The sequence below is a fragment of the Stenella coeruleoalba genome (genome assembly GCF_951394435.1).
Source record: "Stenella coeruleoalba genome assembly, chromosome: 7".
Classification (NCBI taxonomy): Eukaryota; Metazoa; Chordata; class Mammalia; order Artiodactyla; family Delphinidae; genus Stenella; species Stenella coeruleoalba.
Window position 1 is genome coordinate 64,953,722 of NC_137153.1, and position 14,715 is coordinate 64,968,436.

General features: G+C 36.6%; 1 protein-coding gene and 1 long non-coding RNA gene across 15 annotated transcripts in view; one reads left to right on the forward strand and one right to left on the reverse strand.

Annotated features, from left to right (window-relative positions):
* PTPRD (protein tyrosine phosphatase receptor type D) overlaps positions 1-4,129 on the forward strand; it is a 2,135,645-nt gene extending 2,131,516 nt beyond the window's left edge. For 13 of the 14 annotated variants that reach the window (XM_079926376.1, XM_079926379.1, XM_079926370.1 and 10 more), the window contains one exon: positions 275-4,129. In XM_079926376.1, the coding sequence (XP_079782502.1) occupies positions 275-343 (69 nt within the window). In that variant the 3' untranslated portion in view covers positions 344-4,129. The remainder of the gene's footprint in view (positions 1-274) is intronic. The other variant, XM_079926375.1, reaches the window with a different exon arrangement.
* On the reverse strand, positions 3,677-14,617 carry LOC307188781. Its single transcript, XR_013829066.1, has 3 exons — positions 14,563-14,617; positions 12,319-12,449; positions 3,677-3,794 (listed from the first exon to the last, which is right to left on the reverse strand). It is a non-coding gene; the product is annotated as an uncharacterized lncRNA (long non-coding RNA).
* Positions 14,618-14,715: the final 98 nt, after the last annotated feature.

The window sequence follows — 14,715 nt, forward strand, 5'->3', positions numbered from 1 at the left end:
TACGTCTGGAAGATAATGTTCACAGGAGCTGTTACTACTTTGGAATTAGGAGACTATTTTAGTCGAATTGAGTGGTGAAGTTAGTAAGTACCCCATGTGGCTAATGGTTCTTTGCTCAAAACAAAACAATTGGTCATTGGATTGAATTGATTGGCGAAAGCAGTGATTTTGCCCCCATCTAGGTGTAACTTTGTCTTCCAACATCGATTTCCACTTTTCTGTTAAAATGTACTCATGGCCCCTTTTCTTTCTCCCCATGCTTTGTCTCCGGCAGGATCAGTATCAGTTCTGCTATCGAGCCGCGCTAGAGTACCTGGGCAGCTTTGATCACTATGCAACGTAGAAACCCCTGACCCACTTTGGATTTTTACTGCAAGCCCTTCAATATCCATGGAGTCTCTTCTGAGCCATACAGGGCATTTGAGAAGTCCTTCTTAACTTCTAGCTAACAACCACTTAGTGGGACTATCACACACAAAACAAATTTAAAAAAACAAACTCTTCCGGGTGGACCAAGAATTCACAGTTTAATAATCTAACCTGAGAAATAATAAAGAGAGTCCTGACTGATGAGGCATCTGAAGGATTTTATTTACAGATACCTCAAGGATTCAAAATAAAGGGAAGAAGAAATCACAGCAAAGAACCGCCATCTTGTTCAGGATTGCTTGATGGGTGCAAAGAGAAATGGCCTGAGTGCAGCAGTTCAGGGCAAGATCTTTGCTGGCTTCTCATGACAAAATGGACTCTGCTTTGACATCGCCCCTTCCCAGCATACTACTCATGATAACATTTTAGGGGAAAAGGGGGTGGGGAATGTTTAAAAAGAAAGTCTTTGATTTAGTTTTTTAGTATTGTAAAGATACTGCTGACCTGTGCTTCATTTTTAACTGTGTAAACTTTTTTTTTAACAAAATGTATCATTCGATAAAGTGAATTTTAAAAAAGTTACATAACTCTTCATTTTTTATTTCCAAATTGTAGGTTTTTTTAAGCTGTAGAACTGTTATCTGTGATACCTTGCTGTAGAAATATCAAATAATTGGAAAATTTGCACATTTTTGTGCAATACTCTGAATCTACAGTAGCGGTCTCGTCTGGTATTACTTTTACACTTCTGTCTGGTTTTCGTTGCTGAGAAAGTACCCATTTTCTTCAAATAATCAAAGAGAACTTTGTTTTGTTCTTTGGAATCAACAGGGAGGCGCAAAGTATAAAGTTGCTGCTAACATATATACGTATATATCCATATTTTATCGGGGTGTCTATGTATATATAGTGTGTCCACACAAAAAGATAGATACAGCTATCATTCAGTTCTTCCATGATTTAGTTTTTAAATTTTTTAAGGTAGAGAAGCTATTGTAACACCTTTTTCAATTTGTTATTAATTTTATGACATACTGATATTTCTCAATATCACACAATTTTAATTCTTAAGGGAAATGAGGAATGCACATCAGTGATTGTCAAACCTCACCCCCTTAATTTCCTACCCAATCTCCCCCCACCCCCCTAACCATATTCACAAATACTATTTTGTTAGCCAGGCTTCCAACAAAGTTCAATATTTCTAACACTCTAGTGCAATAAAACATTATTAAATATCTAAGAGGTGTGCATGTGGGAAAGGTCAGTGCATATCCCTTTAGGAGGAGAGAATGTTGTAATATATCAGCTATCAAGATGTTTAAAAAACAGTGTATTCAATTGTATATTGTCTATAGTATGTGCTATGAAATTTGCATTTATGATATGTAACAGGGGCAAAGCCAAACTCATGTTACTCTGTTCAGTCAGAAACATTTTTTGTGGCATACAGCATTCCTGGGAAGTGCTGTACTTTGTTTTCTTTTGGTTTTAGTTTTGCATTTAGAGTGCCTTATAATTGATGCCTATTTTAATAGCATTTCTTTTCAGCTTTTGGTTCATATTTTCATTATTTGTTCGTATGTGTTTCTCTTCCAATTAAAGCATTATCTGTTTACCACATGTACAAAAACTCTTTGAATAATATGCATTCCTAGTTTTCAACCAAGTCGGGGATGTTAGTGATTGTACCAGCCCAAAGCACTTGGATAATCAGGGCCCTTCTTCCTTTCATAATTGTCAACATCAGGAAAAGCTACTTGTTTTATTTGTAATCCCTTCCAAATCTGCTCTGGAACATTCAGTAACTGCACCAAACTTAATTTATTAACAAACATGATTGTCAACTTTGAACATATTTACTATTTCATTAGGATTTTTCTAAAAGGAGAAATTAAAAAATATATATATATGTATATATATATATATATATCCCCCCCAAATTTTTCAACATAATTTCTATAGGAAGCCATGGACAATGGCATGAGTTTGCCATATCTTACATGATTTTAAAGAACACTCAGAATATCCAAGGAACTCTTATTAAAGAGTTTTGGTAAAATATTTTGGTTTAATGTTAGCTTCATTGATGTTCTGCATGGAAGGAGTTTTGTTTTCTACATTTTCCCATCACTAGCAGAATGAAATCCAAGAGACCAAACACTTGCAAGCATCATATTTGAGCACTTTTGTAAAAAAAAAAGAAAAGAAAGAAAAAGAAAAAAAAAACTATAATACTAAAAAATAATAATAAGTATCTAGAAGGCTACCTCAGAATGAGACTCTCTAACCTACATCAGAACAAGAGAAGAATGTGCACTATGTGGGTCTGTTGTTGTTTTCTTTTAGTTTGTATCTTTTGGAGATTTATCCAAGTGCCAGATTACTCAGTGCTATGATTTTCGTTTAGTGAAACAAAGGGGGTCGGACAGACATTGCGTCATGCAGACATGCCATGTGGGACAGGTAGAATCCGATGGTGTACTGCACACCAGAACGATTGGCCAATGAGCAGTTTCTCTCCCTGAAACCAAAACTGCCCATTTGGCAAAGGGAAAGGGGAGAATAATCACAAGAAGAAAATGAACGGGATGCATACCATAGACGAGCGAGGAGGAGAATATTCCAGATATCTTACTGTTCAGGAGCTGTTCTGAGAGCTAACTCCCTTACTGTCATTGATGTGCATTCCACTCTGCTTTTCTGTAAAAACATTCTATCTTCTTTTCCCAGGTAAACATCTTTATCTACCATTACCATAAACTTTCAAGTTTCCGATTATTTTCATCATCATAACCAGTACGGTGCTATTATTTACCTATGTACGTGTAGTTATGTATAATTTTGTAATTAGTTACAAAGGTAAAAAAAATCAAAATATATAAAAAGTGATTTGTACAGAACTTTATTTTAGCTCTTTTTTAAAAATGATTTGCATGGTTAGACAATGGCGAGGACAGCCAGGGGAGGGAAGGGCCTCTAGGGAACTTTGCACTTTCTATACCTTTATACTATGCACTGCCCTATTGATTCTACACCCAATAATGTTATTACTTGAACCCATCTGTAAGAAACTGCTTCAGAAGTTCGTTTGTGTGTATGTAAATAACCCAATATAGAAAAAGGAAAGGAAAAATTCTGCAGTAATGTACAGATTTTTTTCTTTCCTGGTTTTGTTTTTTTTTGTTTTTTGTTTTGGTTTCGCTTTGCTTTAGGCCTTGCTTTTTATTTTTCATTACCTTTTCTTTTTCCTATTTTGGATTTTAGTTTCCTTTGGGTTTATGGGTGCCCTGATACTCCAGCAGAGATCAGAAGGCTACAGATCCATCCTCTCCATCTGTTATGTGGCTTTGCCATCCAAGCTTGGAGTGTCTTTACAAAGATAATAACAGTTGTGTTCTTTGCTCTCGTTTTGGATGCATAGACTGAAAAATTAAAAAAAAAAAAACAACTTGTAAAATGGCTTGTTAAAAAAATACAATTACCTCTAATTAGTAGTACGCGTAAATGTTTTACAGAATGAAAGGCGTGCTTTTTATTTTCTTACTTCGTTACATTGGTGGCGAAAGAAGTCTGTATGAAAATCAGTTCTTTGCTGACACAAGTTCCATTTGTTACAAATGAATTCTAATAAAAACGTCAGTGTTATGCAGCCCTGGCCTTTGCTTTTGTCCACTCAAGCACTTTGGTTTTGAACTAACTATGTATGTTCCCTCTTCCCCCCTGGTTATCTGGTTAGTTCCTTTATACTAATAGTAATTCTACTTACCAAGAGGCTGCTATCTACAGGTGCCTGCCTTGAGGTGAGCACCTTTCACTGGTAAGCAAACTGAGGCTTAAAGAAATGGTTTGCCCAAGTTCACACAGCAAAGAAAGAAGCCTTGGTATCATTCAAACTAGAGATCATAGGCAATCTTTAATTCTTCATGATGACTACTATATACAAATAAGTGCATTAGGATGTATATAAGTATTATCGTCTTGAAACAACTGGCATCTCTCAAGTACATAAAAACACTTTGGGAACATGGCTAAGAAAATACTTGGCTTGGATCGTTTATTCAATCATTCAAAATTATAAGTCAGAACTGTTGCAGGCGTTGGGAATGCAACTGTGAACAAATGAGATACTGCTGCTTCTCCTATGGAGATTGCAGCCTAGGGAGAGAGGTTTGCATTAACTAAATAATGATAAAATTACACTCTGACAAGTGTTACAAGGGAAAGGAGAGATCCATCAAGTTAGAAACTCTGACTCAGCTTAAAAGACAAGGAAAGTGTTTTTTGGCTCATATATTTAAAGATCAGGAATGGGCTTATGTTGAGAGAGTAGAAATATATAATCTTCAGAAACAACTGGACTCAGAACTCAGGTGATATCTTCAACACTTGGCATCTCTCTCTTTCTCCCATCCTGGTTTCTACTTTCTCAGTAGATCTATGCATTCTTTGGAAACTTTGGGATCTCAGCAATCTATGCAGTCCTTGGAAACTTTGGGATCATAACATCAAAAATCAGGCAAGTGGAAGAGTTAATTCCCCAACAGCACAAACAGAAATCCCCGAACAGAATGGATGCTTGTTGGCCCCCATTGATAGGACTTGGAGTAAGTGATGATCTCAGGATCACAGCTGTGGATAGGAGGAGAGAATGTGCTCATTGAGTTGCCAGATCAAGAAGGATGTGCAGTAGCTGTCACCTTGCCAAATAGTGATGAATATGGTAGGACCAACAACTGACTGCCAACCAACCTAAAGAATTAAGGTAAGGCAAAGCACAGGTATGCTGGGTAATGTTACAACTACATGTTGCCACGGAAATGATGAGGGAATGAAACAGTCCCATTATCCAAAAAGTATCTTGGAAAACTTGATACGAAATAGACAATTAGACTCTTTTTTTCCTCCCTCTTTCTTGCTCTCCACCTAAATTGTCCTTTAATTTTATAGATTCAATCACCCTATTGATTGATTGTGTAAGCACACAATCCCTAACCAGAAAAACAGGACAAAAATTTCAAGGTGAATCATACTTACTATTCTGATCATTGTGATGAATTATATTAAACAGATGTCTGACTGGAATGCCAAAGATGACAAAATAGCTCACTTCACACAAGTACACACATGTAGGAATTATTAGTTAATAGTAACTCACTAATAGTTTAGGTTTCTTTTCTTAGTCATATTTATGATTAGACTTCATAAGTTAAGAGAATTTAGATAAAGTATAATAATTTGTAAAATTATAAATCTGAAAAGTGTTTAACTTTATGATTTTTAAAAAGGGTTTCTGTAAGTTCTAAGGAAATAAATATAGTAAGGAACAACTATGAATTTGAAATTGTAGATTGTATCATTATTTGTAATAGCAAAATAAAAGTGAAAACACCCTAAATGTTCACTAATAGGAAATGATTAAAAATAAAATGTATATATGTGAAATTGTATATATGTAAAATTTTATACACACACACATCACAATACCATGAATAATACATCATAATTTAGCCATTAAGTGGTTAAGTAGTTTGTGGGAAAAAGTTATGACATGAAAAATCATTAAAAGGAGGTATAAAATTATGTACACATATTAAAACAAAGAATTAAATGACTGGAAAGAAATGCATCATTTACTAAATGATAACTATGTAATAAAACTATCTTGTACTTTTTTCTAAAATTTTATAATAAGTGCTTTAAAGTAGGGGTGCTTTAAAATATATGAGAAGATGGATTAATTTTTAAAAATCAATTTAAAAAGGCAAGAATGGAGAGAAAAAGAACTCAGGAAAGAACCAAGGACAGGTGGGACAAATAGAAAGAAAATAATAATATGATAGATTTAAACAAAACAAAAATTACATTAAATGTAAATGTAGTATATCCAACTTAAAAATATACATTGTAGTCTAGATATAGAATGCTCATAAAAGTATAAGAATGCTGAAAGTAAAAGAAGGTCAAGAAATATGCCATGTAAACATAGCCAAAAGAATGCTGTGCTGTTATTAATTTCAGCCATAGCATTAGCAAATAATAAGTCAATTCACAAGGAAAAAAGCTTCAGTGCACCAGGAAGATGTAACAATTCTGTTTGTATGCACTTATCATACAGCTTCAAAATAGAAACAACAAAAGTAGGCAGAAATAAACAGAATTACATACATATCCACGATCATAATGGGAGATTTTAAAACATTTCTCTCAGTAGTTGATAAAATTACTGTTTCAGAACAGACCAAAACTATTTAGTAATGATATAAAAGATATAAATAACCTGATTAACAAAATTAACCTAAGTGACCTATGTAGATCACTACTCAACAACTTAAGAATATAGATTATTCAACAGCTTAAGAATACATTCAATAAGAATTGAATACATTTTCAAGAGCACATGGAATAGTTACCAAAATTGACTAGGGATTGGACCATAAAGCAAATCTCAATAAATTTTGAGTGTTTTTTTTTTTTTTTTTGCGGTACGTGGGCCTCTCACTGCTGTGGCCTCCCCCGCCGCAGAGCACAGGCTCCAGACGCGCAGGCTCAGCGGCCATGGCTCACGGGCCCAGCCGCTCCGCGGCATATGGGATCCTCCAGGACCGGGGCACGAACCCACGTCCCGTACATCTGCAGGCGGACTCTCAACCACTGCGCCACCAGGGAAGCCCTTGAGTGTTTTAATTATGTAGAGTATATTCATTTGCTGACCACATTACAGTTCAACCGGAATTCTATATCAAAGATATTTAGAAAATTCCCATATGTATGCATGGTAATTAAAAAGCCTTCTAAATAGCAGGTCAGAGAAGAAATCACAATGGAAGTAAGAAATTATAACTATAAAATTATGAAATACTGCATATCAAAACTTGTGGGATAAAGCTAAACTGTGCTTTAGACAGAAATTTATAGCCTTAAATGCATATGTTAGAAAAAAGAAAGATTGAAAACCAATGATCTTGAAATTAATTAGAAATTAGAAAATTAACAGTTAATTCTATCCCAAGAAAGTAGAAGGAAGGAAATAATAAAGAAAAGAAATAATAGTAAAATTTAAAATACATACATAATAGGGAGTATCAACAAAACTTATAGTTAAAAGCTGATTCCCTGAAAGACAACAATATTGGTAAACCCTAGCAAAATGATTTAAACAAAAGAGATGGACAAGCAATATCAGGAATTTGAATAGGAGCATAATACGTCAGAACTTACCAACATTAACCACTCTAAGTAACAAAGGGTCCATATTCACAGTATATAACCAACTCCTAAAAATATATATGAAAAAGGCAGGTACCCCCACCCCCAGAAAAGATTAGGCACTAGGCCTGAATAGGTATGTCATGTCACACACACACACACAAAAAAGTAGCCAAATTGCTCAAAACAAATGAAAAATTATTTAATAAATAATCATGGAAATGCAAGTTAAAGCCACAATGCAATACCAATATGCATGCACCAGAGCAGCCAATATTAAAAAGACTAACAATATTAAAGGTTGGTGAGAATCCATGAGTTCTGAGTGAATGGTCCTTACACGTATAAAGCCTCTATGGAATTCTGCGCCATTCCCTATTATGAGCATACACTCTGCTTTTTAGAATGCAATTTTACAAACGCTGTACAACACGCTTAAGCGTTCCAAAGTAAAGTGGAATATATACATAGCTTATCCAGTAGTTTTACAGGTTGTAATTACATCATAAATAGAAATGCATGCATATGTGAGCAAGAGACTAAGAACAGAATAAAATTCTGTCCATTGAAACATTAATCATAGAGCCAAAAATTCTAAATAACAGAAATGTCCATCCACAGTAAAATGGATAAATATATTTTGGCAAAATGGCACAATGGAATACAGTGAATAAGTATGATCAACATAACATAAAGCAAACATACCATACATAAAAAAACATGCACTCTATGATTCTCAAGTGGTTCCCTCTTGGGAGGAGGTAAGCAGTGATTAGGAGAGCAGAAAACAAACTTCTTGGGTGCTGACAATATTTTATTTCTTGATCTAGATGTGGTTCCATAGGTATTTGTCTTTTGATAAATCTCTGAGCTATACGTTTACTTTCTTGTGTTTTTCTCTATTCGTTTCATGTCAATAAAGATTTATTAATGGCTATTATTTATTTATATATATACACGTGTAAAATAAATTCGTGTTCAAAATATGAATATTATAGCAGTGTTTGTCAATGTACAGGATCCAGCCCACTCTTAGACTACAGGAATGACATGCAATTCCATAGAAAGTTTACACGGGTAAAGAACACTCATCATAACCTAGTAAGCTATTCAATGTTGCTAAAATTTGATGTAGAAATAATTGTTGTTAAATTTTAGTGTAACCATTATTTACAACAGCCAAGACATAGAATCAACCTAAATGTCCATCGACAGAGGAATGGATAAAAAAGATGGAATATACAATGGAATATTGTATCAGCCATAAAAAAAGAATGAAATAATGCCATTTGCAGCAACATGGATGGACCTAGAAATTATTATACTAAGTGAAGTAAGTCAGGCAGAGAAAGACAAATATATGATATCACTCATATGTGGAATCTAATTTTTAAAAAACGATAGAAATGAACTTATTTACAAAACAGAAACAGACGCACTGACTTCAAAAAAAACCTTATGATTACCAAAGGGGAAAGGTGGGGGGGGGGAGAATAAATTAGGAGTTTAGGATTAACATATACATACTACTCTGTATAAAATAAACAACAAGGACCTACTGTATAACACAGGGAACTCTACTCAATATTCTGTAATAACCTATAGGGGAAAAGGATCTGAAAAAGAATAGATATATATATACGTATAACTGAATCACTTTGCCGTACATCTGAAACTAATACATTGTAAATCAACTATACCCCAACATAAAATAAGAATTAAGTTAAAAAAAAACAGTTAACTCAGAAACTTTAATCATATTAATTGTCATTTTTAAAGATATTTCTCAAGGATCTGTGTGTTACATCAGTACAGTTTAGAAGTGTGTAGACACAGTCTGAGGAGGGCATCAGCTGCTCAGACTCAGGGTAAAGACAAGGACCTCCCACTTCAGCTTTGACATTATGTATATTAATATATACAAAAGTGTATATAATAAAGACTTTATGAAAAAAAGTTTAGTGAAACCAAAATTATTTTGGTCTCTTCAGTTCTTATCATTTATTTTTCCTACTGGGACTGGAAATAAAGAAGCTAGATGGGATAAAGCGACTTTTACTGTGGCTTAGACCACTAAAGTTAATAAAGTCTTGGGTATGAACTGCCTATCGGTTAGAAGGATTTAAGTGTGTCTCTTGGTCCTAGATTGTGCTGGTAGCCTATCCAGCAAGTTGAAAGCGTGGATCATCGGCGACCAAGACAGACAAGCACGAGAGTATAGATGGATCGGAGCTGGATTTATATCATTTCTGGAAAATCAACTTAAAGTGCAAAGCCTATTGATTACAACAATATCATGTATCAGGAAGAAAACCAAAACCCTGGAATCAGATTTGGGTTCAGATCCGGCCTTCATCATGTATTAGCTGAGTTGGTCCTAATCAAGCTACTTAATTTTCTAAACCTTTATTTTCTCATATATAAAATAGAGATGAATTATCTACCCTCCAGGTTTATTATACAAATTAAAAATAATTTATATAATATGCATACTAGTTATGATTCATGGAGGATTGATGCTCATTGTGGATAAAACTCAGCACTTCCACTTGCCCATTAAAAAGACACACATGTCTTTAAAATACAATATTAAAGAAGAAAAACAATAGTCATCTACAAAATATCTTGTAATAAATTAATATGCATAGTTTGAATCTTTTTCCTGGCTGCGGGACACTCTTTCAAGATACAGAAGAAATGGTCATTTCTGCAAAGTCATCCAGGAATTGCTCTACTGATTTCTCCCTTACTGCATGCCAAGTTAATTACTGTGAAATAGACTTGGTTGTGCCATGTTGGTGTTTGGACAGCGCTGTGTATTGCAGAGTGTTTTTTAGCTATTAATTATTGTCCTCACAATGTTGGGAAGTGGACCACTGCAACCTTCTTGGAGCACTAATTAGCCTCTGGCACAGAAAGGTCATATAACTTGCTGAAGGTCATTCACTGAAGAAAGCGTTGAAGACTGCAGGCAGAAGAAGGGACCCAGTTTGCTGAAACGTGAAGAACCACAAAATGGAAATCCGGAGGTCTAGTATCTAAACTCAGCTTTGCCACTCACTCTGTTATCTGGGCAAGTCACATAATCTCTCTCAGCCTCATTTCCTCATTTGAAAAATAGTAAGAATGACTCATAGATATTATTGAGATCTAGATTCTAGGATTATAATAGCCTAAAATCTCTTGAATGGAAACATACATTGACAATTTTATCACTAAAAATATATCTCGTCATTTTTTCAAAAGTTAATAATCATCTGAAACATGTTGGACTCAGTTGCCAAGAAGGAACAAAATCCAAGATTGAGCGAAACAAGGCTAGAGGGAACCCTATGGAACTGCATTTAACCTTCAAAAGACAGTTGTGTGTAGGAGATATGGGATTTAGAGCAGGTCAATCAGGCTTCTGTGCATCTAGGCTCCTCCACTTAGCAGCTGCATGACGTGGGCAATTAACTTTTCAAAGCCTGTTACCTCCTCTATAAAATAGGAATAATACTTCTCTTAGGAAGTTTTTGTAAGGAGTAAAAGAGATGGCACAGACTAAGGACAAAGTAAATAATAACTAAGAATACTTGTTTTCTTTCTAGTAAGGAAAGTAAAACATAGGAAGGATGAATTTCTGCTCATTTACACCAACACAGTAATGTGTAACACTGAAAATATTTTTCAATGTATTCAGTAAGAACACACAATTCTTCTGCTCTCCATTTGAAATGTTCTGAACTAAGAAAATATGTTTTGAGCTAACAAAGATCATCTTGGCATTCCAACTGCATACTCTACCTGATGGTATTAGCGAGGCGCTTGTGATTACTGATAAAGTCGCCTGCATGGTCATCTGGACTGTTTATTCCCTCCTTCCTTCTTTCATTTATTCAGTTATTTAACAAACACTCATCTCTTTTCCTTAATACTGGGCAAGTAATTTGCCAGACCCTGAAAAGACCGTAATATCCCTATCCTCAAGATGCTTCCAGACTACAAAGGAAAACTTATATCAACACATCATTGCATCAGAGCAACATGAAGTAGGTTGCCCTTGAATAACTCAGTTCTACACAGGAAAGTCAGCTTGGACATCTTGTCCCCTGCAAAGTTGCACTGCATCTTGAAAGATGAGTAGGATTAAATCAGTTGGCTAAGTTTGGGGAACACATTATGGGCAGAGAATAGTGTGCTAAAGGGCAAATGTTAGCACATGAGGTTAAGGAAATGACAAGGGCCTTGTCATCAGGGCTGCATGGGAAGAGGCAGTACTAGCAATGATAGAGGGACCATGTGCTGAAGAGTTGGTTTTCATCATGAAGTTAATCAGGTGCCATGGGAGGAATTCATAACAGAAGTGGCATGAATGAACCAATGGAAAGACCCCAAATTCTTGCTCAGAATTGCTGCAATCACAAAACTATCATCAGCAAAGGAGAACTTTCAGTCCTCTCCCTCCCTCCACCAGGGTGGCCTCTGCCCCATCATCTCTGGGCCATGATAGGGGAGAAAGTGTTGCTAACTTGACCGTGGTTGTACCCACAAGTAATCATGCCAAGATAAACCTTTGTGACCTCACCCTCCATATCCCCTCCTATCATTCCATTTGTATCTCTCTTAAGGCTCTTGCCACATTAGACCCTGTATTAGTTATCTTAGTTCCATTACTACATAAAAAGTTCGGTTAAGGCCATAATTACTAGTGAGCACAACCACTGTGCATTATGAGGCAAGAACCCAGGCTCCACTGACCATAGATACATCCTTTTCTGCTCCAAGTGGCTCTTCGGTAAGTGAATTTAAGGCTTCTCTTGGGGTCCAGCCATCTCGCTCTCCCTCCTTAAGCACACTTGATTATGCCAGCCTCAAGATATAGATGTGAACTGACAGGAGGTAAAGGGGAAGGAAGGTAAAAGGTACCACCTAAGCTTTTTTTTTTTTTTTGCGGTACGCAGGCCTCTCACTGTTGTGGCCTCTCCCGTTGCGGAGCACAGGCTCCAGACGCGCAGGCTCAGCGGCCATGGCTCACGGGCCCAGCCTCTCCGCGGCATGTGGGATCTTCCCAAACCGGGACACGAACCCGTGTCCCCTGCATCAGCAGGCGGACTCTCAACCACTGCGCCACCAGGGAAGCCCCACCTAGGCTTTTTGAGTCAGACTGTAATCAGGGCTTTGAACTGTGCTGCTTTTACTTAGTGGTGCCCAGATTCTCACTTAGCTGTTATTCCCTACAGTGATACCCAAGGATAGTTGAGGTCAGGGTACAATTCAGGCTTTCTACTCTGATCATACTATCGTTTGATACCATCCTTAACTTTTACCCGCATCTCATAGATACTCACTGAATCCCTTGAGGATGCACTGGTGCTCTATCCCCCGATCGTTTTTTTTGTTTGTTTGTTTGCTTTTAAATCTAATCCCAACAGAATGGGAAATGAGAATTTAAAAAGCTCACCGGATAATCACACCATGAGGGATAGACATCGCCACATTTAAATCCCTCAGATTATCTGCTGTAAAAAGCACCCTGAAGATATGTTTTAAAAATTATAGAGAATCTGACAGTAGATACCCATTAAGTGGGCGCTATTTACCAGACATGTTTGCTTGGCTCGGATGCAAAGATGAGTTAAATGCAGCACTTGCATTAAAGGAACTGTTTATGTAATAGGGGTTACTAAGATGGCTAATACAGGACTGAATGTGACAAGAGCCTTAAGAGAGATACAAATAGAATACGATATGGTACAGGGGATATATAGGGTGAGATCAGGAAGGTTAATCTTGTCATGACAAACATCCAACTCTGAGATTTGAATCTCTTTTAACTGAAAATGTTTATGTCACGCACAGATACCCCCAATCTCAGCATTACTGTGAGCCCTAAAGAATGGACAGCATTTTAACAGATAAAATCTAGGGAAGAGGGAATTCTAAGTGGAGGAAGTGAAGAAAGAATTTTAAAGGCAGGAATGTGGGATCAGTTCTTATAGCCAGAAAGTCATGGGCGTGAAGCCCCGATACAGAATATTTCTTCTCCCTGTTGCCTCCCATCCCACCCTCACTTCTCCACTAGGTTCTCAGTTTCTCTTCCAATTGTCCCATAGTATCTACAACAGGCTGGTTTATCCCCAGGCTTTCTTCCAGTTTGCATCCAGCTGGTACTTTATTGCTTTCTACCTCTCCTGGATTTCAGGAAAGGACTTCAGCATTAGACAAATATTTCTTAGGACTGTTCTCTCAAGCTCTTCCTCTTTCTAACCAGATCACTGGACGATGTGCAGAATAAAAGGTTTCTGCAAGATAAATTTTCTGTGAGCTTCCAAAATAAAGTCTCCTTAGAGAAATCAAATAAATTCAAGGAAATAACAAATCATGGCTTATTCTAAAAAACACTTTATTCAGAAGTGCACCCGTGACAGATATCAAGTTCTCATGTTAAGATAGGGTCTGTAATAAAACTGAAAGCCTTTGACCTGGGAGAACTCCTCTGGGTGCACCCGCAGCCTACCTGGTCTCTGTGATTCAATTCAATGTCAGCTCCATTCTTGATATAGTTGAAAAGACTTTTATTTAACCTCCAAGGATATTTCCCAACCTATCCTCAAAAAGTAGCTAGGGAGCAGACAGTCCCAAGATTTCCCCTTCCTGCCTCAGCCAGGAAGGCCCCTCGCATGCATCTGTGCCTGCTTTCACAGATGCAGAATGAGAACCTGCAAATCCAGCAATGCAATGAATAGAGATTATTGGGCAATGGGGCTATAAATAGAGTGCTTTAGAACCCAAGGCACATTCAGCCTGCTTCTGTCAGCATAGACTAAGAAAGGAGGCTTTATTATTATAGCAGGAGCAAGTATACAGGCTTTCCTTGCCAGTAAAAGCAGCACATAACACACTCAACATGCCAATTGGAGTTAGAGCATAAATCACAGGTCAGTTCTGAACAGCATAGGAAGAGCTTTCCCTCATCATAATTATTAAAGCTAAAAAGCACACCTGGGAAGCTCGTTATTGTGAAAGAGAAATCAGTCAGTTGGTCTTCTATATTCTCTTGTGGTGCTTTTAGTCAGTGGGTGGGATGGATGTAGATGTTTCTCTACAGTCTTCAGTTGATATTTCTGAGAGAAGGAGAGGGTTTAGGTGAGCAGG